At 65.7% G+C, this 25,546-nt stretch overlaps 1 protein-coding gene across 2 annotated transcripts in view; it reads right to left on the bottom strand.

The window, feature by feature from the left end:
* Window positions 1-25,546, bottom strand: part of NAV1 (neuron navigator 1) — an 80,618-nt gene that overhangs the window by 51,982 nt on the left and 3,090 nt on the right. For both annotated transcript variants that reach the window (XM_075442784.1, XM_075442785.1), the window contains exons 2-4: window positions 14,725-15,336; window positions 14,295-14,383; window positions 11,361-12,095 (exon numbers count right to left, since the gene is read on the bottom strand). In XM_075442784.1, coding sequence (XP_075298899.1) covers window positions 11,361-12,095; window positions 14,295-14,383; window positions 14,725-15,311 — 1,411 coding nt within the window. In that variant the 5' untranslated portion in view covers window positions 15,312-15,336. The remainder of the gene's footprint in view (window positions 1-11,360; window positions 12,096-14,294; window positions 14,384-14,724; window positions 15,337-25,546) is intronic.

Raw genomic sequence — 25,546 nt, 5'->3', positions numbered from 1 at the left:
CTGAGTGCTCTACAGACCGCGGCCGGATGATGGGTATTAGTGCTCCAGCAGCACCGGGACGCTGTTTGGCACAGCTCAGCAAAAGCACAGCTAAAAAGGTTCAGGGAAATGAAAATGAGATGGCTGAAGGTGCTGCTGCCTAAGCGTCCGCCCTCTTCCAGATGTTCTTGCCTGTAAGGGAGGAGGGTCTCGGTCTGCTGGTACATCAGTCCCCAGACTGCTGCTGTGCTAGCCTGGAGTATTGACGGACACCAGCTCTGCCCCCCCCTCCATCCCTGAAACCACTGGGGGACATTCTGGTCTCCAAGGTAAAACCGAACAGCCGCAGGGCTGCTGCAGCTCCGTCAGGCTCCACTGGCTCCGTTACGGCGGTGGCTGGGGACGGCGGCGCGATGGGCCATGCCTCTTGTGCTCTGACACAGGGCAAAGTCCTGGGGAGAAAGGCTGAGACGCGGCACGGGGCAGGAACCCTCGCTGCCCTGTCAGAGCTGTGCCTACGGCATCACCGGCGCAGCACCGAGGAAAAGGAGGTCTGGGGTTTGTTCTGGGTCCTGCCGTTCCCCGCAGGGTCAGGACGCAGACAGCTTTTGCGTGCATTTAACCACTCGACAGCAGGAGACAGGAGGTCCAGACAGTGATATATCCAGCCTCAAATCAACCGGGGGTGAGCCATCAAAATGGAATTTGCCAAAAGACAAAGTACTGATGATCTGTGAGCCCTCAGCTACGTACAGCCCGAGGCACAAAAGACTCACGTCTGCAGCTGGGAGTCAGGCAAATGCTGGTGCTTCCCCTTGGCCAGCGATCACACAACACGCTCTCCAGGCCGAGCAGGATTTTAACCCCGTGCCAAGTCTATGTGCATGTTCTTTGGGAGACAAACCACCACCACCAGGAGCCAACGGGTCCCTTGCACCCTGGCACCTCTGCCCCCAGGACCCCTTGCCCACAGAATCACAGAGTGCCCTGGGCTGGAAGGGACCTTCAGAGGCCACCCCATCCAATCCCCCGCAGCAAGCAGGGACATCTTCACCTCAGGTTGCTCAGAGCCTCGTCCAGCCTGGCCTTGAATCGTTCCAGGGACAGGGCATCGACCGCCTCTCCGGGCAGCCTGGGCCAGGGTTTCACCACCCTCATCGTAAAAAAATTTCTTCCTTCTAGCCAGTCTGAATCTCCCCTCTTTTAGTTTAAAACCATTCCCCCTTGTCCTATCGCAACAGGCCCAGGGCGCGACACAAGGCCTGTCCAAGGCAACTCCAACTCCCTGGAAAGGTTTCCATTACGTTTTTAAATGAACCGGGGGTCTGTGGGAGACACAGGAGTGCAGGGCAGCCATCTTCCACCACGCTTGGTGGCTGGAGCAGCCCCAGAGCAAAGCCCATGGGCTGTCCCCATCGACACCCCACCGCTGCTTGACCTCGGCAGCCTTGCCCTGACCTGACCCAGCAGGACATGCCAAGCACCAACACAGTGAGACTCTTCACTCCCACCTTTCTGCCTGCAGCCACGTCAAGCCCAGCGAAGCCCGGCCGCGGCGTGAGGCCAGCTCCTCGGGAACCAGCACACGCCTCTCTGGGCTCACAGCAGCGACATTTCTGGGACGCTGTCTGTCCATCTTCCCTGCCGGGATGGGGAGAAAGCTGAGCTTCATTGTTTCCCTGGCTTTTGCTCTGTGCATTTGGAGTTTGGAGCTGCCTCCTCGTCACTCCCTTGGTGCAGTAAAAGCCAGAAGGCTAAAGGCAAGGTGGCTGCAAAAGGCCATGCCTGGGTGGCCGTGGGTCCTGTGCTCATGGTGGCTGCACAGCCAACGGCCCCGCGTTGGTCCTGCCCTGGCAGAGCTGGACTGCCCCAGGTCCCAGCCACAATCTGCCAGATGCCCTTCCTCCTGGTTTTAACATGGGGGGACTCAGTTGTCCCCAAACCTGCAAAGCAGCACTCCCACCTCGGATCCTGCCAAAACGTCCCTGCCTTGCCCAGTTCCACTGCTGCCAGCTTTGTTCCTGATGCTGTACTCGCCCCGGCAAAGCCTGCTCCAGCTTCTGAGCCACCAAGGTGGGGAGAAGCCTTGGGATGTGGGAGCGGCCACCTGTGAGGCTGCCAGCGTGTCCCCTGCAGCTCCACACCAGGCATCGGCTCGGGAGGGATGCGCTTGCCCCATCGCATGGCCCGCAGCGTGCCAGCCCCGGCTCACCTCGGGGAGCTCCCGCGCCACAGCAGTCAAATTAGCCGCTATCTATTCTTCCACTGTTTGCATCAGCTTGGAAATATAATGCCAAGTCAGAGATAAAGCGAAGTGGAAACACCCCAACTGCATCTAACGCTTCCAGCCCGAGGGGTTTGTTAAAGAAATGAATTACAACATGGCAGGCCCCAGCCCGAACAGCAGGTTCCTTTCCCCAAGCACATCCCTCCCCACAGCACCCACATCTCCCCACACACCGCACTACAACAGGGACGGGCTGCTCTCCGTGGGGTGGGTTTTACGGAGCTCAGACTGCGCACACGTGAAGGGGTCCTCACCACGCTCCCCGCAACAGGCTGACAGTGTCCTGCTGAGAACGGGGCCGTGCAGCCGCGCCACAACAAACCAGCTGAACCCCCAGGCCAGAAAAAAACACTGGGGTAAACTCCTTTCCGTGTCGATCCAGGCTGGCACAGGACCAAGACGTACCCCACGCCGACATGCGGGAAGACGACGATGCTGCGCATGGGCAACGGACGCGTGATTGTGAGCAGTGTCTCATCAGGGAGTTATTCTCAGCCCGCGGCTGTGCTGAAAGCTCACGCAGCTATAAATAGCCAGCAACGGAGCCCTACCTGAGTCGCAGCTTTGAACGCGCTGCACGGCTGCTCGCTGAATCGGGAGCGCCAGGCTGCTCAGCGCAGGGGCTGGGGCAGCGCCGGCACTGGGGACATTTCAGTCCCACTGAGAAGGGACAGCGGTTTAAGCTTCGCAAAAGCTCAGTTGTAGCCAGCCTAGGCTCCCAGTGACACCAGTAAGGACTGGGCTTGGCCAAGACTGTGAGCTTCATAAGGGCACTGATGAAGAAGCCTGCCCAGTCACCGGGTTGCCAGCTTTGTCACACCTCGTGACAAAACATGCAGAGGTTGGACACGGAGCAGCCCCAGACTCCAACCACGCAGGCTGGCAACCAGCAGGGCTGGCACCAGAAATAAAAGCGGTTCGGCCTTTCCCTGGTGCTCCCCTCTGCTGTTTCGACACTTCCCCCTCCAGCTCACACACCACAGGCTTCAGCACCCACAGCACAGCTCTTCCCATTTTCCTGGGTCGCACAAGAACAACCACAGCCTCCAGCAGCTTCACCGAGCTGCAGAGGAGCTCAGCCACGAGCCATCGTTCCAGCTCACCGAGCAGGAGAGGTTCCCATCCCACAGCCGAACCCAGCCGACCGGCTGGTGAGCCAACGGCGCTGGCATGGGGCCCAGCCCTTCCGCGGCATCACCTGCGGCTGCGAGTCAGGCTCGCAACCTGCCGAGGGAACCACGGCTGCGTGAGCGCGGCACGAAACCCTCAACTCCAGTTCCTGAATGAAAGTCACCTCCTGAGTCCCCTGCAGAAGGTCCCTCCTGGGCAGCTCACCACCCCCTCCGCACCCGCACTGCCACTGGGCAAGATCCAGCTGGGAGGAAACACCAGGACAGAGCAGCCCTGCGTTTACACCTTCGGAGACTAATTCCTGGGTTTGCTGCAAATTCCTTCCGCAATTTCAAGGGGATGCTTCAGGTCAGACCCTGGCAGGCTGGCCAGAGGCAGGATGCAAAGCGCTCCCCTCTTGCTGAGCAGGAGGGCTCTAGGACAGTGACAGCAAGGCTGACACAAAACCAAAGAGGGATGTGGAGCGAGTAAGCGTCACCAATGCCTACACCAGGTAGTTGTGGGAAACCCTGTGCTCCCTACAGCGCTGGCATGCTCACGTGTTCACGAAGGTGGGGGCACGCGTCCCCACCGCGGGACGCGCCTGCGTTTCACCGGGCAGCACATGGGCACGTGCCCGCCCGTGGTCAGCCCAGGCAGCACCTCCAGCAGCTCACACCGCCCCGGTGCCCGCGGCTCTCGAGCCACCTCCCTGCTGCCACGCTGCTCCCAGGAGCGAGAACACGTCCTGCCCTGCCGCGCCGGGCTCGTGCTCAGCTCCCCTACGCGGATTCCAGCAGCTCCTTCCAGCGGGAGATGAATCTCAGCCCTTCTCCTGAATTAATAAAAAATACATTACTGCCTCAATTGGACAAGACAAATAACAGCGTACGGAATGAAAGAAACGCTCCAGCGAAACAAAACGTGGAAGAAACGGATTAGAGGGAAAGACGAGCAGATCAGCGGGTGCGCCGGGCACTGCTCTTCAGTGTCACACCCGCCTTGACACAGGCACATCTCCATCCGCACAGCTTCTCGTCTCAGCCCTGCAATGCAGCATCCCCTGCCTTCCCAGCTCCCCTCCACGCTCGGCTCCCCAGCTCCGAGCTGCAATGCAGCAGCGTGCGAAAGCCCCGCTCCCCCTTCGCCCCACGCCCTCCACCCCGGCCAGGCTTCCCGCCTCGCAGGTACCCTGCCTTCCCGCGCCCACCGCTTCCCAGCCGGAGAACCGGCAACCCCTCCCCTGGCTCCCCGGGAGAGCTGCTCCACGCGGCCGGAGGAGGACGTGACTTTGCAGGGCAGGGTATACAGCGGAACCGCACCGTATCTGATGTCCCACACCCTGCATCCCCACAGCTCCGTGCGAGGCACGTTCAAGGCGTGAAGCCTGGAGAGGCCAAGGACTAAGCCACCCCGCGACGGGCAGAGCCATCCCCGCTCTGCCCAGCGAGCGAACCCAGACCGCCGGGCTCTAACGGCAGCTGCCGTCGGTACCAGGAACGCTGCACACACGCGCGACCCGGGGACATCGCTGCCACCACGCACGCCGGGCACCAAACGCCGCACGCGCGGTGCCACAAAGGATGCTCCAGACCGGACAAGTGGGCAGCTCAGAAGACATGTCACCAGGTCCACCCAACCCCGCAGAGCCGGGCAAGGGCGTAGGCTGACCCCAGGCCCGCAGAAAACGGCCCAGTCCCCGCCGGGCAGGAGCACGGCTCAGGCCGGCAAGCCGGGAGGCACGCGCTGGGCACGGCGGACGGGCTGGCAGCAGCGGCTGGTGTCACTCGCAGGTTACACACCTCCGAGCGTGCACGCTCCGGCTCCGCGCTGAGCTGGGACGAATCCTCCCTCGTGCAGCGGGCACGAGCAACAGCCAAGGGCTGTCCTCGGATGCTCGAGCAAGAGCGGGCAGGGAGGGCCAGGGAAGTTGTTGTCTGGCACCACGAGAAGCGGCAGAGGAAGGCAATGAGCTGGCAACCTAAATGGACGGAACAGGGCGACGGCAGAGGGGACTCGTGCCAGGAAGGGCTGTGAGCACCGAGACAGGTGCCACAGTGTGAGAACCACAGAATCACAGAATCATTAAGGTTGGAAAAGACCTCGAAGATCATCAAGTCCAACCGTCACCCCAGCACCACCATGCCTGCTCAACCAGGACCCGAAGTGCCACGTCTACACATTTTTTGAACCCCTCTAGGGATGGGGACTCCACCACCTCCCTGGACAGCCTGGTCCAATGCCCGACTACTCTTCCAGTAATGAAATTTTTCCTAATATCCAACCTAAACCTCCCCTGACGCAATCTGAGGCCATTGCTTCTCGTCCTATCGCTGGCTACTTGGGAGAAGGGACCAACACCTCACTACAACCTCCTTTCAGGTAGTTAAAGGGAAAGCTAAAAGGTCTCCCCTCAGCCAAGGACACAAAGTCGGTGACAGGGAGCACCAGGAAGGGACTCTCCCGAAGGACCCAGAGCTGCCACCAGTACCCCGCGTGCCACCCAAGCTGGAAGGACACTGCTGTCGAGGCACCTGGACTGGGCAGGACCCACGGGGGTGCTTCTGCAAGAGCAAACGATCCCAGGAGCCCTCAGCGGTTGCTCTCAGGGACAGCAAGGCCTTGAGGGGACATCACCCAGGCCCCACTGTGGTCACATCCCACCAGCAGATCCCAAATAGCATTTCCAGAATTGCACACAATTTTGCATTCATTTATGTACTTTCTCAGTGGACAAATGGTGGATATGGGGACAAGCTACGGGCAGTCACTGGGAAAGCCCCACTTGAACAGCAATTTTCAGACTCTTTGGGGGAGAAATCTGTTTCAGCAGTGCATCCCCAAATACTTTTGCCTTTAAGTGTTTGCTCTGCTACTTTTCTGTGCGAAATTTTAAAACACAGATTTGGATTATTTTATCTTTTAGCCCTTTTTCTGCACTGCTGTTATCACTGGGAATGTGGCACATCCCAACCAGCTTCAGTGGAAAGCTCTGGGGCCCTCAGGTCACATTTCCAGACCTTCTCCCCACTCACTGGAGCCATCTCAGCCAGAGAGAGGAGACATCTACTCCTCGCTGTCAGCTCCCGGGAGCAGGCTGGAAGCAGCAGCACGACCCCATACTTCTCCCCTTTCTCCTCACAACTACCCCAAATGTGGGAGTCCAGCTCTGCAGCCAGAAGGAAATAAATCCCCATCCCAATGACCGTGTCACACGGGCACCATCACACAGGGGCCTTAAGAGAGGAATAACGTTAGCGTGACAGTGGTCTCAGGACAGCCACACTGCTTTACGAGGCAATAACCTGCTCCCGTTGCTGTGAACAGCTACTTGGTCTCTGACCTCCTTACGCTCTCCTGCCAGGGAGCCTGGATATTGCTGCACAGCGCTGCGATGGGCCCGTCAGCGCTTAATTAAACAGCCAGGGATGCCGTGGGGCAGAGGTGCTCCTTTTAATCCCATACCTTGCGCCTGGCCAGCAAGCATGGACCTCAGGAAGGGATCTCCTTGGGAAAGGATGTCTTGGTGAGACCATCTCCACCCAAGCCAGGAACCTGCTTGCACGGGACGTGTCAGATGCCAGCCAAGTGTCTTTCTTGTGCTGTGGTTGCTTTTTTAAACTGACCACAGTCAGCTGGGACTTGAAGCTCCTGCCCTTCACAGAGCCCATCTGCCCGTACCAGCCTCTCGGCTCTGCTCCCCACCAACAACGGGCTGCTGGCACCACAGCCCAGCCAGCCACCGGCCCCAGCAGAGCTGGGCTCTGCCCTGCCCACGTATCAGCACCGCGGGGGAATCAGGCCTCCGCCAGCACGTGCCACCCACTGAGGACATCCCTGCCGGGCCACCGAGGAAGGCTGGCATCGCCCAGCCCGCTGCCAGCCGAGGGCTGCAGGGCGGAGACGAGTTCTAGCTGCACCTGCGGGTTGCAAAGACTCCTGCAGCGAGCATTTTGGGGAACCTCGTCCCCCCTGGGATCACACGCGTGTCCGGCTGGGCTCTGGCCCATGCAACGCCCGCCACTTCTTCGCTTATGCCCATTAGCAGCCACTTAAGAGGCACCATCTACAGCAGGAGATGGCCAAGGAAATGGCTGCAGAAAGCAACTGCAGCTCTTGGAGGTGCTCTGGGGACCTCCAGGTAAGTGCAGCAATCACGCTGGGCACCGCACCCCGCTGCTAACGAACAAACGGGCTCGCAGCCCATATGCGCCTCGGCACCCGCACGCTCTTGTCCGCCGCACGCGGAGACGGGCACGGCGAGCTTTGTGCAGCGAGCTCTTCCACCACACCGGCCACGCGTCCTCTGTACCCTTCATCCCGTGGCTGGGCAATGGTGTAATCAGCAACCCCAGCTGCCAGCCCGCTTTGATGAGAAGCCTCGGTCTTTGGTCGACGTGAAATGTATAATTTGGATGATGGAAATAGCCTCTACAAAGCACATGTGGTTGCTGTGTCCCAGTGACCCCTCCCGTCTTGCGTAGGCTGCTCTGCTTTAAACGTGGCTGCAGCTCCAGCAGCTCTACAAAGGCTTCGGTGCCATCAAACAGCTGACAGCGCGGCAGCAGCCGAATGAGAGGTAACATTTGGCCACTACTAAATAAACCGTATTTTTGGCCCGCAGAGGCCTGGCAGCGCTCCTGGCAGGAGGAGCACGAGGTGGAGATGAGAACTCCGGTGTGGAGACCAAAGATGCACAAGGTCTCTGCAAGCCATCGTGTCCAGTGGAGCAAGGAGCTCGGGTTAGGCAGAGGCAGCACAGGCTCCTCCACACAGGTCAACAGTTCAAGGACAACAGGACCTGCAGAGGCTGAAAGTCCCTGCAACTCCTGCCTCTTTCTTCCCAGCACAAACCAAGCCTGCGGGTCTTCCTGTGACACTCTGGACAGGGTGTCCTCCAGCAAACATGGCCAAACAGCTCAGGCTGATGTTTCCCTTGCCAAAGGGATCCATGAAAACGGCTGAGAAACCTTCCCTCCCTCCCAAGCACCTCCTGTAGCAACCAGGAGCAAGCCTCTCTCCTGGCCCTTCTCACCAGCTCTAGCAGGGCGTGAAGCCCACTCTCCTCAGCAAGTGGGATCCCGTCCCTTCTGCGTCCATACCCACCACAGGAACCACCTCTCCCTTGAGGAGCCAGCTTGCAGCAGGTATTGTCACCCCTGGAGAAGCTTTCATCTGCCTGGATCACACCAGGCGACAAGCAAAGGGGTCAGGACCAGCAGCTGAGCGCGGGCCCAGGCTGGCGCAGCCCCAGCCGTGGTTGTGCCGTCAGCACACATGAAGTGACGGAGCAGCCACCACCGCTGTCACACGGCTCCCTCGTCCGCACATCCCCAAGCTCCCGTCGGCATCCCCAGCGCACCGGCTGTAAAGGACGTGCCGGGTCACGGCTGGCTTGGTGAGCAGCTATGACTCAAGAGCACAACTGCCCTGAACGCGAGAAGTACAGCCCCACGGAAGGAAAGCGACGTTTCAGCAGGGTTAAGCTCCCGCCCTGTCCATCCCAGGCATTGTCCCAGCCCGACGCTGGACAGCCAGCCCTCAGTCCCCACCGCAGGAAGCCCGGCAGTTTGTACGGCTTGGAAAATTATCTGTTTTAGCAAATACACAGAGCCAGGGGGGTTCAGAGGACAGATTCAGCAGAGTTTGGCCCTCACAGGCCAGGCGGCCAAGCCTCCAGATGCTACGTGCCGTCCGAGGGGATGCTCAACACCTCCCAAGGTCAAGGTCATCCCTGTGGCCCTGGAACAGGCCCTGACACAGACAGGGGCTAGGCAACCACCCCAGAAACCAAAGCAGGCATTGGGGGGCACTTCCACAACCCATAGTCTTCCTCGGCGCGTGCACAAGCCCCTGTCCTGCTGGCAGGACCTCTCGTACCCCAGAACTACCACGAGTCTCTCCCACATGGGCCAGTCCTGCACCCTCAGGGAAGCTGCCAGAATTTCTCTTGAGGGTGCTGAGGAAAATCCCCATCTAAGAGCAGAGGGTCACAGGGGGACACCGAGATCCCCCCAGGCATGCCAACACCAGTGGGTGGGGATCTGTTACTCCCATAAGCAACAAACCCTCCCGCAATCCTGCCCTGCTCTCATGGCGTCTGGTGTCACCCTGGCATTCAGGCTGAGGATGGATGGCCACAAGCCCAGCGGCAGGACCACCGGGGCAGCCTGAGCCCCCGCAGCCCCTGCTACGAGGCCGACCCGATGTCTCCACCCTGCTCATCCTCACGGTCCGCCCGCCTACGCCTTGAGCTCACCCTGTGGCTTTCCACGAGCTGCTTGCGCAGCCCCAGCGAGCCCCGGGATGCTCAGGCAGCTGGGGCAGAGCCTTGCCGGGGTGAGCATCAGGCAGGGCACGCACCACCGCTGCTGCTCCCACAGCCATGCACGGCCAGGGGCCGAGGGCGACGGTCTGGGCGGCTCCGTGCCGGTGAGCGTCGTGCCAGGGCCCGGCACCGGAGCAGGGGCTGTGACACCCCAAAGGCTCCTGGAACGGCAGGGAACCGGACTCAGCAAGCACAGCTTTGTGGGCGCCTGGCTTCGGCGCATACTCCAGCTCGCTCCACCTCTCCAAACCTCCCCCACAGCCCCCAGCCAAGGCGAATCTCTCCTCTCTCTCCCATGGCAGAGCTCTGCTCAGAATGCACCCACGGGAAGGCATCCTCAGGCGCCGGAGGAGCTCCCGGTCCCCTAAAAGAGGGTCCCAGGCAGGCAGCTTGCAGGGACTGGGCACACCAGGGCTCCCAGTCCTGCCTGCACCGCTGCTCCCCACCACCATCAGGGCTTTAAACCTGGCCAGCTCGGGCACCCAGAGCAGCGTGGTGGCTGCACAGAGCTCGGTGGCCACCTTTGCATGCCAGTTTACCAGACCAGAGCTCTTCGGAGCCGCAAGCCCCCCAGGGTCCTTGCCCAGCCGAGCCCACAGGCGCTGCCGGTCGGGACGCAGGGGAGAGCAGGCTCCAGTGGGAAGCAGCAGACTCCCAAGGCTGCCGCGGTTTCCTAGAGATCGGCACGCAGCCACGGGGGAAACGCGAGGGCTGGGCACGCCTGTGCTGAGACCCAGCGCCATGGCCCGCGAGGCGGGCAGCAGGTCCCGAGACCGGGGGCACGGCCGGCGCCGGGGGCCAGCGCTTGCTGCTGGGATGAAAACCCACCACGCACACGACGAGCTCTCAACCGCGCCGGCTCGGGGATCAAACCCGCCGGCACAGCACGACGCAGGCGGCCACGGGCTGAGACCAGCTCACGCGAACCCTGTGGCAGCATCCTCGGAGGATGCTCCTCAGCCACGGCCCAAAACCATGGAGGAGCTCCGGGTTTGGAGCCTCCAGCCCAGTGCGCAGGCAGCGGCTCGGACCCAACGCACGGCACCTCCGCCGGCAGCCGCCCGGCGAGAGCGGCCAAGGTCACGCGAGCCACCCCGACAGCAAGGAGCGGCCACGGCACCCCAACACCCAACCTCCGTCCTCCGCGGCGGGTGCAGAGACCAGGGGTGACCGAAAAGACGTGGAGGGGAGGACGAGCTCGACCGCCATCTGCCAGCCCTCCTCACCAGGAGGCCGGAGCCAAGGCAAGGGGAGGCCGCATGTGCTCCCTTGGGCTGCCCAGCGGTGCCTTGCCCCTCGGCGAGGCTGATGGCATCTTCTCCCTCCTCCTCCTCCCTCAGCACCCCCTCTCCATCCCCCTCGGCACCAGGGACGCCAGCTTGGCCCCTGGCAGCTCCCTCCTGGGGTGGCGGGACCTGCCGACGCCTCAGCCCGCCGGCCTCCCGCCATCCCCTGTCCCCCCAACGCCTCAGCCCCCCGGCCTCCCGCCATCCCCTGTCCCCCGACGCCTCAGGCCGCCGGCCTCCCGCCATCCCCTGTCCCCCCAACGCCTCAGCCCCCCGGCCTCCCGCCATCCCCCGTCCCCCCGACGCCTCAGCCCGCCGGCCTCCCGCCATCCCCCATCCCCCGACGGCGAGGCGCGATGGCCGCACTCACCCAGCATCTGGCTGAAGAGGAGCTGCTCCAGGTCGCCCAGCACCGTCACCACCAGCTCGGGGTCCACCTTCAGGTAGGGCTTCTCCTCGGCGCCCGCCGCCACCGCCGGCCCCTTCCCGCCCAGCAGCTCATCGTCGCACTTGCCGCCCCCCCCGCCGCCGCCGCCGCCGCCGCCCGCCTCGGGGGCCTTGCTGAGGGGCTTCACCTCGGCGTAGGGCCCGCGGGGGATGCGGCTGGGCTTGCCGGCGGGCGGCGGCTTGGCGGGGCCGGCGGGGCGCGGCGGCAGCAGCGAGTGCTCGGAGCGGGACAGGCTCCGCGACATGGCGGGCGCCTCCCGGCCGCGGGGGCCGCCGCCCCGGCCGCCCCCCAGCCCCGCCGCCGCCCCCGTTGCCGCCGCCTTGGCCATGTCGTCGCTCCAGCGGGGCTCGTAGAGCTGCCGCTTCTTCTCGGCGTCGGTGAGGAAGGCCAGGTTGGTGAGGGATTTCTGCTTGCGGAGGTTGGAGCCGGCCGGCAGCCGCCCCTCCGCGCTGCTCGCCTTGAAGACGCGCAGCTCCGCGCCCCGCGGCCCCGCCGCCGCCGCCTTCGCCCGCTTCGGCATCACCGCGCCGGCGTCGGGGCCCCGCCGGTAGCCGCGCTCCTCCTCGCCCAGCTCCACGTCGGGAAGGCTCTTGAGGTTGCTCCCCAGCATCCCCGCGCTGCAACCATTTAACCCGCCGGGCGCTGCTGCTGCTGCTGCTGCGGCACCGAGGACCGAACCGGGCGAGACAGAGGGAGAAGCGCCGTCAGCGCCCGCCCCACCGGTGCGGGGCGGGGAGCAGACGGGGGGGGAAGGGGGGCACCGAGCGGCACTGCCCCACCTCGCCGCTCCGCCGCCGGCGGGACAACTGCGAACCAGCGGAATGTCAGGGGCGAACAAAAAGGGCCCGCCCTCCTCCGCGCCCGGCTGGCGCGGGCAGGGGGCGGGGCGCGGCGCGCGCGCCCGCGGCGGGGAGGGAGGGGCGGCGAGGGGGGCGCGCGCCGCGGGGCGGGGCCAGGCGAGGCGGGGGCGCGCACACACACACACCCCCCCCGGGGGCCGGGCAGCGCGGGGAGCGGGGACGTGCGGGACCCCCAGACCCACGTGGACCCCGGGGCCGTGCGGGACCCCCGGGGCGGGGCGGGCACGCGCGGTGCTGCGGGAACCCCCGGGGGTGCGGGAGGGGGGGCTTCCCCCCCCGCACCCGGCCCCGACACCCCGCACCCACCCCAAGGGACACAAAACTTGCCCGTTTCACCCCAAACGCTCCCCCCGGAGCCCCCCCGAGGGACACCGCAGCCCCCAGACCCCGCGGGGCCCCTCCAGCGATCCGGGGGCGTCGGGGGGGGGGAGGGCAGGAAGAGGGGGAGCGGGGTCTGGTTATCATCATTTTTCATTAATTACCCGTCCCTGGGGAGGGGTGAATTAAGTCTATTTGGTGACCTCACGCGGGCTGCCATGGCAACCGCCGGAAAATATTGCATTAGAGCCCATCGCTCCGCTGCCGAGATAAGGAGCCGGGAGGGCCGGGGGCGGCGGAAGCCCCCCAGCCCGGCCCCCCATACAGCGGCACGGCCGCCCCGGAGATTCGGGGTTCAGCCCACGGCCATGCTGAGGAGCCCCGAAAGAACCCAGCCCGGACCGGGCAGTGAAGGGTGGTCAAAAACCCCCCGTTTTCCCCAGCAAAAGGCGTTGCCGGGGCGGGATGGGTGCGCAGGCCACCCCGCTGCACCCCAGAGAGGCTCTGAGCTTCGGGGGGGCCACTACACCCCTCGCTGAGGCTGTTGTCGGGGCATAGGGGGCAAATTTGGGGGTGTCGTGTCATTTTGGGGCCGGTGGGGTGACCCAGGGTGTCCCAACGTCCCCTGTCCCCTCCGGCCGGGCCTGATGGAGCCGCCGGAGGTGCCACGGGCCGGGGCGGGTGTGGGGCGAGGGAAAGGATCCAGCACCTTCCCCTGCGCCGAACCCGCTCGGCCTCGTCCCGAAACCCCCCCGAGGCGAGCGCGGCCGCTGCGCTGGGCCCACGCCAGCCCGGCTCCTGCCTTCGCCCGGAAAAATCCTCCCGCTCGCTGCCGGCTTCGGTGCTGTTCCCAAATCGGGGCTCAGCGCCGAACCCCGTCACCCTCCGGCAGTGCCGGGACCCCGCTGCAGCGCCGGGCCGTGCCGGGAGCCGCCGCGGCTCCGACCGCCTTCCGTCCCTTCGAATCGCCCGGCGAAGCCCCCGGCTCTTCTCTTTCCCCTTCGCTGCACATCCCTGGAGCATCCCGCCATCCTCCGCTGCCGCTGCCCTGGCAACCGCCGCCCCAGCGTCCCCCCCAGCAGCCGCCCCCCCCCAAATCTGCCCCCCGAAGCACGCGCCGGAGGGGACCGGGGCGTCCCCAACATTGCAGCGGGGGAGCTTGCGCTTGGGGAAAAGGGGGTGTCCCCGCGGCGGGTGCGGGGAGCCAGCGGTGCCGCGGCACCCGCCTCCACGCCGGCTCCTTGGAAATGGGAAGTGGGTCAATCCCGGAGCTCGCCGGGAAAATGGGAAGAGGAGGGAAAGGAGCCGAGCGGGGCGATGTCCCGGCGGTGTCACCGGAGGGGACGATCGCCCTGTGCTGGAGCTGATGTGGGGGATGGCGACGTGGGGGATGGCGACGTGGGGGATGGCGACGTGGGGGATGGCGACGTGGCTCCAGCGCCCGGCTGAGGCCTCGCCGCAGCTCTGGTGTTCTGGGGGTCGCCGGACACAGCGGCTGCGGCCGTGCTGTTCCCCGGGAACTGGGACATCGCCTGCATGGGGGACCCCCTGCCGTCCCAGCCACCCCCAGCCCCAGCTCCTGTCCCGGCACAGGGGCTGAGCTCCAGCGTGATCCTCTGCCCCCCAGCACCGGCGCAGCAGGACCCCCCCATCCCCGGCAAACCCCCCCCAGACTCACTCAGGCCTCCGGGTTTGGGGTGGGGGTCAGGCCCCTCGGCGGGACCGCGGCAGTCGTCACCTGGGGACGTGGCCTTCTGCTCCTGCAGCCTGGGGGCAGAGGGGGGGTGAGAGGGGGGAGCAGGGGTACATGGCAGGGGCACCCCAGGAGATGGGGATGCGGCGCCTTGGGCTCTGCCAGGGTTTGGGGACACCGGTCCCATGGCAGGGGGGTCCCAGGGCACCTCATTCCGCACTGAGCCCATCCCCTGCCCCACACCGGCCCCCATGGGTGCTCCAGGACCCCCCAGCACCACAAACCTGATGGGAACCCTCTTTTTGGGGCAGAGCCCCCAGCCCCAGCCCCACCATTCCCCATGACCACCCCCACCATGCCCACCTGCCTCCCCCCATCCCCCTGTCCCCAAGCCCCCCTGTCCCCAGTGACTCACCGGTACTGGAAGGGTGCCACGGTGGCGGTGACGGGGTGGCTGTGCGGGGGGCCCGAGGAGAAGGTGATGGCCCCCGACCCAAACACGGGACCCCTGCCCTGTGAGCCGCCACGGGGCTCATCCCCCGTCCCTGCCGTGGCTGCCCCACTGCCCTTCCCGGGGGGCCCCCCCAGCCGCCCCCCACCCCTGCCCCGCACGGGGGGGGCTTTGGGCAGCTCGTCAGGCTCCCCCACCCTGCCTGCCCCTCTCTTCCCACCGCCCGCTGCCTCTGGCCACTTCCCGGGGGACACCGGGGGTCTCGCTGTGGCTTTCTGCCCCCCACGGAGGGGGACGCCGGGGCTGCCCTCGCTGCCCTCGGCCGGCTCGCAGCCGGCAGCTCTGCCAGCGCCTTTGGGCTTGAGGGTCTTGGGGCTGGGGGTCGGTGCCTTCGCTGGCCGGGGGGATGGAGCCCCGGGGGGGACAGGGAGCCCCGGGGGGCTCGGGGTGGCTGCAGCGTGCGGCTTGCTGTGGGCCACAGCGCGGGGCACCGGGATGGCGGAGGCGTAGTGGCTGCGGCCGGCGGGGTTGACGTTGGCCGTCCCGTTCATCCTGGCGAGGCGGCGGCTGGCGAGGCTGCGGGGGGAGAGGGGGGTTGAGCAGGAACCGGCTCAGGGAGGGCGTGGGCATGGGGGGACACCCATGTCCCCTCGGCCACAGCGGAGTCTGGTCTTGGGCCCCGCTGACCGCGGGTGCTCAGTGTCCCCATCCCAGAAGGACGCTGCCGCGTCCCACACCCTGGGGTGAGAACACACGTGATGTCCCCTCACAGGGATCCACGGGGCCAGGCACGTGTGACATCCTCCCTTGGGGATCCTGTGCAGCCCCATCCCAGTGTCCCCCGGTCCCTGTGGCAGGTCCCTGCAGCAAGGCCACGTGGGCACATCCTCACCAGGTAGGGCTGCACCTCAGGCAACATGGGCCCCTCTTGGCCGCCCGAAACTTTCTCCTGGTCCCCAAAACCACGTCCTGGTCAATCAAGACCACCTCCTGCTCATCCAAGACCATCTCCCAGACACCCAAGACCACCTCCTGGCCACCTAAGATCATCTCCTGGTTATCAAAGACCATCTCCCAGACATGTGAGACCTTCTCCTGGCCACCTAAGATCATCTCCTAGTCTTCCAAGACCAACTCGTTGTCACCTGAGACTATCTCCTGATCACCCAAGAGCACCTTCCAGTGGCACGAGGACCAGCTCTGTCACCCCACTCCTCAGGCCATTACTGATGTCTGAGCCCCATCTCTGTCTTCCTCATCCACAACCACCTCATCTCCCCATGCTCCCGCTCTCATCGTGCCCCATGGTGACTTTCTCTGGCACCACCACCCAGGCAGGACACCTGGCACCCTGTGTCCCCTTCCCTCAGCATTTCGCTCTGTGCAGATGAGGACGGGGGCTCAGTGCCTCGCCCCATCCCACCCAAAGCACCCATGGGCAGGCAGGGCCATCTTTGCCGTGACCGGTGACAGGGACATTGGCACAGTCGCAGCGAGTGGAAAAGCTCATCTCTCCCGCAGGCTTTGCCCGGGCGGGCAGAGCAGAGCTCAGCAAGAAAATCACCATGGAGCAAAGCTCCGTCTCCAACCACCTCCCGGCTGCAGCTCTCTGGGAAAAAAACCCCTCAAAACTCAGAAAAAAACAAGGGTTTTCTCCAGGGGATGGAGTGGCCTCTAGAAAGATGGGGAGATGTGGCTCCACGGGCACCTGTGCCAACCTCTGCCCCCTCGCCCTGGAGCAGCTGCAGCAAACCAAAAGGCAAACGGGCGCCGGGTGCCACAAATCCCCGGGGACAGACACTTTGCGGGTCGCTCCAGCGCGCCTTCGCTCAGCCTGCTTGAAGGGAAACCTCCAGGGAGGGGAGCGGAAGTTTTCTGGGGTTCCTGAGCACCCCAGAGGGTCCGTCAGCTCCAGGTTGGCCACCCGCAGTCCCTGTCACCCTCAGGGGGTTCCTGTCTCCCGGCGCTGGCTGCGGGCCGGGTGGGTGCAGCAAGCACAGTGGGTCTTCACGCGGCCGCCCCAGCGAGGGGGCTGGGGGCTGCGCTGGAGCCGTTCCCGGGGGGCTGGGGGGACGCTGCAGCCCGGGGGCCGCACACACGCGCTCTGTTTGCAGCCTGGCAAACCACCCGGCCGAGATGGAGCTTCTCCAGAGCTGGGGGAGGTTCCTTGCCAAGCTGTGGGTTGCCGGGGGACAGCTCCCATCACCCCGATGGGAACAGCACCCAGCCTCAGCCCGGCACCCACTGCATCTCCCAGCGGAGGGTGCTGCATGAGCGACGTCCAAAAATGCCCCAAACTGCCCCATTTTGCCTCTTCCCCAACCTACTTCTGCCCCGAGCCCTGCTCCCCCGGGGCTTTTGGAGTCCGCAAGGACCAAGCTTTGCCCCGCATCCCCGACAGCGAGCGGCCCCGGGGTGGCCACGTCCCTGCCACGGGCACGGCTCGGGTGAAGGCGCCCGCGTTCCCTTCGGGCAGACCCCCAGGAGCCGGGTCCCTGGACCCACAGAGCCGTGGGGAGAGCGGCTGACGCAAGATGCAGGCGTCGCAGCGCGACTCCGGCACCAGCCGGGCGCTGCAAAGGTCTTTTCATGGCAATTTTAACGAAGTGGAAAAGGGCACCGACGCACGCGGCTCTGGCCTTCCTCCCGCTGAAGCCTTTGACACGACTGGGGAGGTGTTCTCTCGCCCCACGTCCCGGCTGAGACGTCTCCCAGCTCCCCACGGCCCCGGCCCCGAGTCGCGGCGGATGGGGGCAGCCCCGGGACAAGGCGCTCGGGGGGTCCCGGGGTCAGATCCCACCCCGAGCTGCTGCGTGGGGTGAGACGGAGATGGGCGCTGGGGCTCTGCCACCCCCGCGCTGGCAAGCGGGGCTGGAGCCGGTGCCGGTGGGCAACCACAGCCCCCCCGTGAGGGGCCCTGTGCTGGCGCCAGCCCGCACCCAAGGGTGCTGCGGGGTGGGCGGCAGGAGCCGTGCAGGGGCCGTGCAGGGATTTCCCTGCACCCGTGGGGTTTCCTTGCACCCACAAAGATCACTCCTTGGGGCCAGGAGGCCAGGGCTCAGCGCCCAGCACCCAGCACCAGCCAGGAACTGGAGACCAGCACATCCCCGGGGGCACACCGCTCCCAAACCCCCTTTGCAGCCCACCCAGCAGCAAACATCGGCAGCAAGGGGCTCCCCTCCGCCCTGCAGCCCTGTCCCAGGCTGTGCCCCACAACCACGCACACAAACCCCAGCTTTGCACTCTCTGTAACCCCCCCTTCCCCCAGGAGAGCTGTGCCTGGGGACGGAGCAGTTGGCAGCTGCAGAATACCCTCTGCAAACGCCGACGGGGTCCACCTTCCTCCCCAGAAGTGCAAGGATGGCCGGGATGGGGCCAAAAGCCAGCGAAGCTCCAGCCTCGCGGACACGAGTGGTCAAACCGCTGGCCCCAACTCGGCTGTTTCACCTTCGAGGTCCCTTGCACAAACATCTCCAGCCCCAGGGGCTGCTGCTGGGTTTTCTCCTCACCTGCCACTGCCTCCACAAAGCTGGTCCCGAGCTCCTCCTCAACCAACTCCGTGGCAAAAATAATTCACCTGGGTTTATGCTACGACCTCACCTTCACCAGCGCCCTCTGAGCACCCTCACCATGCAACCCCCCTCCAGCCCTGCCTGCTCACGGGCACGTGGCACCGCGGCTGTAACCAGGTTTTGTAGATTTTTTTTTTTTCCCAGTCTCTCTTCACTTTGGATTTCTCTCTCGTGGACACAACTTGCGTTTCTCCTCGCTGAGCCCACCAGCAGCCACTTTGCTGCGATGCCGCGGCTGCAGCAGAAGCCAAAGCTGCCACGTCGGCCACAAAAAATCAATCCTCCTCTTGTGCTCGCAGCGTTGAGGTTTCCCAGGAGATGCCAACGCCTGCCAGGAGCCGGGCTCCGGAGCCATCCCCTCCCCACAGCACAAACCTCGGGGGTCTCCGAGGACACCCATCGCTTCTCTGCACCCGAGTAAGCAAGGGTGACCCCTCCTCAGGCTCCACCCTGCTTTAGAGATGCCGGGGGCTTCCCCGGGGATGGGCCAGGGGAGGTGTGGATGCGGCCCCACTCCCCCGGGCTGGGGTAACACCAGCCGGACCCTCGGGCTGGGGTCCCGCGCCCAGGGATGCCGCCGAAGGGACAAACCAAAGCAGCTCCCCCCAAGCTCCCGCTCCCCCCATCAGCCCCAGGAGGAGCCGCTCCTGCGCCAAGCAGCTCACTGCCCATCCCATCATTTCGTTAACGAGCACAAACCGGAACCATTCCCGGGAGAGATTTGGCCCTTTCTTCTTCCAAACACATTCTTCATTTGCCTCCAGATTGATTTCTACCCCACCCAAACTCTGCCCCAGGGACCGGGTCCCCCCTGGCATGTGGGGACCGGGCGAGCACCGCGTCACGCTGCGTCACCCCACGTCACGCTGGCGTCCTGCCGCCGCTTTGCCCGGCTAAAGCAGGTTACGGCTTGACCTAGATAGACACGGGCGGCCCCTTTGCAATTAGCTCAAAAGGGAAACAACTTTCTCCTTTAATGCAAGCCGGCCGCAGGGCCTCCGCGTCCCCAGAGCAGCTCTCGGGATCCGGCTGCCGCTCGCCCTCCGGGTAACGTGAGCATCAGAAATTTGCACCCGATGATTTCATCTGGGGACTTCCAGCCGCTGGGTGGGTTTTTGGCCCTGTCCCCTCCCCGGGTACCACCTTAGGATCGCTGGGTCCTGTGGTGGTGGAAAGCAGCAAATACACAGAAGCTATTTTAGCACCAGGAGATCGTTTGTAGAAGCCGCAGCAGTGCTGCGGGCAGCAGAGCCCTGCCTGGGCGCCGGGGTTGAGCCTCCCTGAGCAGCCGGAGACGCTCGTCTCCCGGCCGGGGGGAGGACACCCATCCCAGCTGCCTCCAGAGCTCAGGTCTGGAGCTGAACTCATGGTTTCCCTGAGTTAAAGACCTTTCAGCCCAGAGACGGGGTGGCTTCTGAGCCCTCCAGCCACCATCCACAGAGACACGGGCGTTCACATTGAAGCTAAATGAAACAGCCTCGTCCTTCATCCCAGGACAAACGCAACCCAGCACACCCCGAAGGCATCTCCTTCACAGAGGCATCTGTCGTGCTTGGTGCTCAAGCCGCTTCCTCGGCCTGGTGGCCAAACGCCTCTCACACGTGACAGTTTTAGCAGCCAGAAATGAATACAGGGACCTGGAGCCCGCGTCTCCTTTCACGTCCCCGTTTCGCATGGGAGGGGTCACCGGAGCAGCCCCAGCTTCACAGCGGATCTGCTCCGGAGCCATCCGTCACCTGAGCAGCACTGGGAAGAGCCGCTCCTCCCGGCTCGGCCTCCCGACCCCGCGCTGGGGCTATGCCGAGCAGCCGAAGCCCGCGGCTCCTCCGCTGTGCCTCAGCAGGATCCGACCTCCGGCCTCTCCCATGGTCTCAGAGAACGGCTAACGGCTCCGCAAGCGTTCCCGTCCGTTCCCGAAGCGTTCCAGGGTGACTTTTACAAACCAGGTGACATTTGCTTCTCTCAACTCACAGCTGAGCGATCCCTGCTGGGGCTGAAACTCTGCCCCCGGCCCGTGCAATAATTGCGGCAGGAGTCTGAGCATGGACGCTTGGTGACGCAAAAAGATACGCAACCCTTCAGCCTCTGCCGGTGCCTCGCTGCTGCTCCGTGCCTCAGTTTCCCCACCCTGACATGGCCTCCGTGAGGGGTGAGGGAGCTGAAACCAGGCTGATGAACAGGAATCGGGGAGGACGGATCCTTCCCTGGGTGTGCTGGGCTGCGGAGCAGCTCCGCAAATCGGGAGCCGTCCTTGAGACGCCCACGGGACCGGCAGCACGGGAGCACCGGGGGCTGCAGCAGAGCCGGCTGTGCCGGATGTCCCTGGGGAGATGCTCAGGGGTGCAAAGCATCCTCCGCTTTTAAGGGTGAGGATGGGGGGGCAGCCCAGGGGTGAGCCCCCGGGTGTGAGCGGCCCGAGGACCTGAGCCCACGCCAAGGGGCAGATCACGGTGCCGTGACACGGCTGTCCCTCAGCGCTGCTGCACGCACCTCGCAGCCCTGCGTGGGCTCCGGCCCCCAGCTGCCGTCAGCGATGGCTGTGCTCCAGCACGGCCTCCTCCCCGGCACGCTCGGGAAGGGTGACAAAGAAAAGGCTCCTTGTGTGACAAGGGACATAAAACTTTCCTAAGAGAAACAGAGGGAGCAGGGGCAGAAAGGAGCCTTCAGAGGAGAACAAGCTGCCGATTCAGCTGCCAGCCCCGTCCCTCCTGCCCCCGTGCCCTGGCCGGGACCTGGCCTGCCCGCCAGCCCGTGTCATGACATTGCCACCACCCAGGACATTGCCACCACCCAGGACATTGCCACTGCCCGGGACATTGCAGCTGCCCAGGACATTGCCATCACCTGGGACACTGTCATTGCCCAGGACATTGCCACCAGCTGGGACATTGCCACTGCCTGGGACATTACAGCTGCCCAGGACATGCCACCACCTGGGACATTGCCATCAGCTGGGACACTGTCACCACCTGGGACATTGCCACCGCCCAGGACATTGCCATCACCTGGGACACTATCACCGCCCAGGACACTGCCATCACCTGGGACATTGCCAATGCCTGGGACATTGCCACTGCCCAGGACATCACCACCACCCAGGACATTGCCATCGCCTGGGATACTGCCACCGCCTGGGGCATTGCCACCGCCCGGGACATTGCCACCACCCAGGACATTGCCACCGCCCGCATGGCCAGGGCCTGGGGCTGGGCCCTTCCCCGGGGAGGTCTCTCTGCCCCCCCCCGCCCCTCCGCAGGGTCCGGCGGCCCGGGCTGGTTGCAGCCGGCTGCTTCTCCCGTGTGCGGGCAGCACACAGCAAGCCCCCGCCTCCCCGCCTCCCGTTCACCGGCCGGGCCCCAGCTCTGCCTGACCCCAGGCGCGGTGGGAGCGGAGCCGCGGGGGGGCGGGGGGCAGCAGCCGCCTGTGCCCGGGCAGAGGTGCCCACCCCGCACCCCCACCGCTCCACGGCCATCCCGTCCGGCTCCGCACCCGCTGCAACAACCCCTCGCTCCGGGCGGAGCTCGGCTTTCGGCCCCCGCCGCTAAAAGCTGCCCAGCCCCGCCATCCCCCCCAACCCCCCCCCCCGCCCCGCGGGGCCTCGGGCACCCCCGGAGCCGGGGACCCCGCCGGGGGGGGGGGGGCCTCGGGGCAGGGGTGTCCCCTCTGCCGGGCTGGACCCCCCGTGGGGGGACATCGGGGCTGCCGGTCGCCGGCCCCGACCCCCGGTCCCCACCCGCTGGGGCAGGCGGCGGGGCCGGGGGCGGCGGGGGCGGGGGGCTGTGGGCGGGGGCGGCCCCGGCCCCGCGGCGCTGGGGACGTTCAGGAGGCGCCGGTGCTGGACAGCTCCGCCCGCCGCCCGAGGCCCCGCCCCCCGCCAGGCCCCGCCCCCCGGCTGTGTCACCCACCCCCCACCCCCACCCCCAAGGCCGTGTCACCCCCCCCAGGGCTGTGTGATTTCCCCCCAGCGCCGTGTCACCCCCAAGCCGTGTCAATCCGCCCCCAGGGCCGTGTCACCCCCCGCCTGGCACTGCTCCCCCAGCCGTGTCACCCCCCTGTCCCCACCGGGCCACCCCCCCCGCCCGGGCCCAGCAGAGCGTGTCCCCTGGGGTCACAGGACCCCGCCCGGGGCCGGGGCCATCTGCCCGGAGCCTGGTGCCATCTGTCCCCCTGCCTGCCACCCCCCGCGTCCGCAGCACCCTCAGGGACCCCGCCGAGGGGTCACCCTGCTGAACCCCCTCCGGACGCCCCCGCGGCACAGAACCCACCCGGGGACCAGGGGCTGGGTGGTGCTGGGGGGTCTCCTGCTCTCCTCGGCCCCCCGCTCCCCTGCGGCGAAGCCATCGGCAGCCCCACAGCCTGGGGGACGTGCGCTCCTGGCACGCCAGCCCCCGCGCGCCGCAGAGCCCAGGCCCGCTTCGGCACCCAGCACCGTGACCAAGACACAGCGTCACCCACCGCACCTCCCGAGGGCTTCAACACCTCCCCAGAACCTCCTGGACGGCCTTGGGGACGAGGATCCCCCAGCGCCGCGTCCTGGCCGGAGCAATCCCCCCAGCCAGGAGCCGTCCGGCAGCCCGCTCCGACGGGCGACACCGGGATAAACTCCAGGCCAAAACTCCCCGAAGCCGATTGCGCCATTTATTGAGCCCCACGCCGCTGCCGCATCACGGACCCGGCCCTTTGCTCCCGGGACTTTTGAGCAAGAGCAGATGTCGCAGCGCCTGCGTTCGCCGCCGTGCGGAAATGGCCCCCCCAACCCTCAACCCCCGAAACCTGGAAGCCCCCTACGCGTCCTGGCCTCGCTGAGTGGGGCGGTGGGGAGTGGCAGCTGCGCGGCGGGGCTGCAAAACGCGTGAACTCGGCAGATGCTGCCACGCTCGCGCGCGTACGTGTGCGGTGCGATGGTCGGGGGCAGCCGGGCTTGTCTCCCCCGGTCCCAGCACGGTGACGTAGCGCCGGCATCCCCAGTGCTGGCTGCCGAAACCCTCGCTGCCTTTCAACACTCTGCTCCCCAAGCCCACAGTGGGTTCTTTGGCTTACCCAAAAAAGTAAATTTTTTCCCCCAAAAGTGGGTTAAGGATTTAAAAACTGCAGGGGGGGGGTAACGGTGGGGACACAGCAAAGGCCCAGCATAGCGTGGCCCAAAGCGGGAGCGAGAACCCCGAGAGCAGAGCCGCAGCGCCTGGGGTGACGTGCCACCGCCGCGTCCCTCCCTGCACAGCAACTGAGCTCTGAGCTGGGGCATCTTCAGACGCCGAAACCGCTTTGGGCGATCACCCAGGCGAGGGAAAATCAGCTCCTCGCTCTGCTTCCCAGCTGACCCCCTGTGTCCCCCCCAGTATGGACCGCTCCCACCACGAGCAAAACTTCCCCATCTGGTCTTACCTGAGCAAGCAGGATGCGGTCTCCCCTCGGCCTGACAATCCCTCACGTAACAAATAAATCCACTGCTCTCGCAGCCAGGACTCTTCCCGGCAGCATTCGCCCTGCGCGCGCCGCTGGCACCCCAAGGGAAACCCCCCTGGGACCAGCTGGGCGTTCGCAATGGAAAGCAAAAGCCGCAGGGAGCCCTTAATGGGATGAGTGGATTTTCCAGTGAGCTGTAAATCCGCAGCGGCTGCTGGCAGACACCTCCCCGCTGGGGCCTGGGGGCTGCGGGGGTCCCCGCTCCCAGCGTCGGCAGGCTGCGCGCCCGCCTCCGCGGCCAGACCCAAGTGACACGGAGGGAGCCATGTCCCTGGGGCTCAGCAGCACGACCCCGCGCGTGTCCCTGACGCCGATGTCCCCCGAGAGCCGGGGACTGCCGCTTCGGCGCGGGGCTGGAAGAGGCGGGCAGGGGCTGGCAATGCCCCCTCCGACCCCGGCAGCCGCAGACCAGGCAGCAGCTCCGGTCCCGCCACCCTCTTACACGTGAAATTAAATCTCCCGCCTCAATGGGATGCAGCTAATGGAGCCACCACGGGTCCCTCGCACCCAGGGGACGCCTGGCTTTCCCAGAGGGGAGCCCGAGCGTCCCTCGAGCATCCCGCCTGCCCACAGCGAGCAGCCCATGCGAGGATGGCAGCACTCCCGCCTCTCTCCTCGCCCACCCCGCCGTGCATCCCCCCAGGGACGGACACCCCGACGCGGAGCCAGGTCCCCGGGGGCCAGCAGCGAGGAAGGGCGCTGAGCCCGGCGGGGCGAGGGGCAGGGGAGGAGGTGGGGAAGGGCAGGGGCAGAAGCCGGGGCTTATCGCCCGGCCCGGAGCACGGGGAGTTTCCGCTGCCGGAGGTGACACCACCTGGCTGCATCCGCATGAGCCCCACAGCCGTGTCCAGTGGGAGCCGAGGATGAGGATGGGGGGACCAGCACAAACCCAGCTCCTCCAGCTCCCACCTCCGCTCCTCCGCAGGAGTCGGGGAGCCCAGGGAATCCATGCAAATACTGGGAAGTGTTAACGTGAGCGTTGGCTCCCATCCCAAATCCACTCCCCACAGCACGGCCGAGACCTTCGGAGCCCAGTTCCCGGCAGGGAGAGGGTGCCAGACACCAGTCCCACTGCCCCATGGCCCTGGGGATGGGTGGCTTGTCCCCACCCGTGCCCTCCCATGTGATGCCCTGGGGCACCCCAACCCCTGAGGCCTGCAGGGCAGCACCCGGGCTCCCGGCTTCACCCCCTGCCCCGGCGCAGAGCCGGCGTGAAAGGCAGCTCCCGCAGCAGGGGCACGGCCGAGCTCCCAACGCGGGAGCCACGGTGCAAATCACAGCGGGTCAAAGCCCCGGTGGGTGCCGGAGGACGGTGCCACCGCGCTTCCCTGGGGACACACGGTGACTGGAGGTGGCACCAGGATGTGCTGCCAAGCCCTTTGGGGAGGGGGATTTGCAGGATGCGACCCTGCCAAGAAGCAGCCATCGCAGGTGCTCATGGGACCCCAGCACCGAGACGGGGTGACCCAGAGCCCCCTCACCAAGGTCCCAGGGGACAGCGAAGCTGCTTCGGGGGACACGCGAGGATGGGGCATCAGCCAGGCAAGCTGGGAGCAGCGCAGAGTGGACCAGGTCCTGCAGCCACCTTCACCCCAGCTCCTGCCCCCCACATCCCCCCCAAGCCCCTGGGGCAGAGCAAAGCTCCAGCCCCCGCTGTGCCGCTCAGCCGGGACCGCTCCCCCCAGTTAGAGAAAAACCCGCTTCCTCCAGCCACCGCCCATTCCGTGACGGTGGCAGTGGCTGACATC

The sequence above is a fragment of the Opisthocomus hoazin genome, chromosome 25, assembly GCF_030867145.1.
Source record: "Opisthocomus hoazin isolate bOpiHoa1 chromosome 25, bOpiHoa1.hap1, whole genome shotgun sequence".
Taxonomy (NCBI): Eukaryota; Metazoa; Chordata; class Aves; order Opisthocomiformes; family Opisthocomidae; genus Opisthocomus; species Opisthocomus hoazin.
This window is presented reverse-complemented; position numbering and strand designations above follow the sequence as displayed.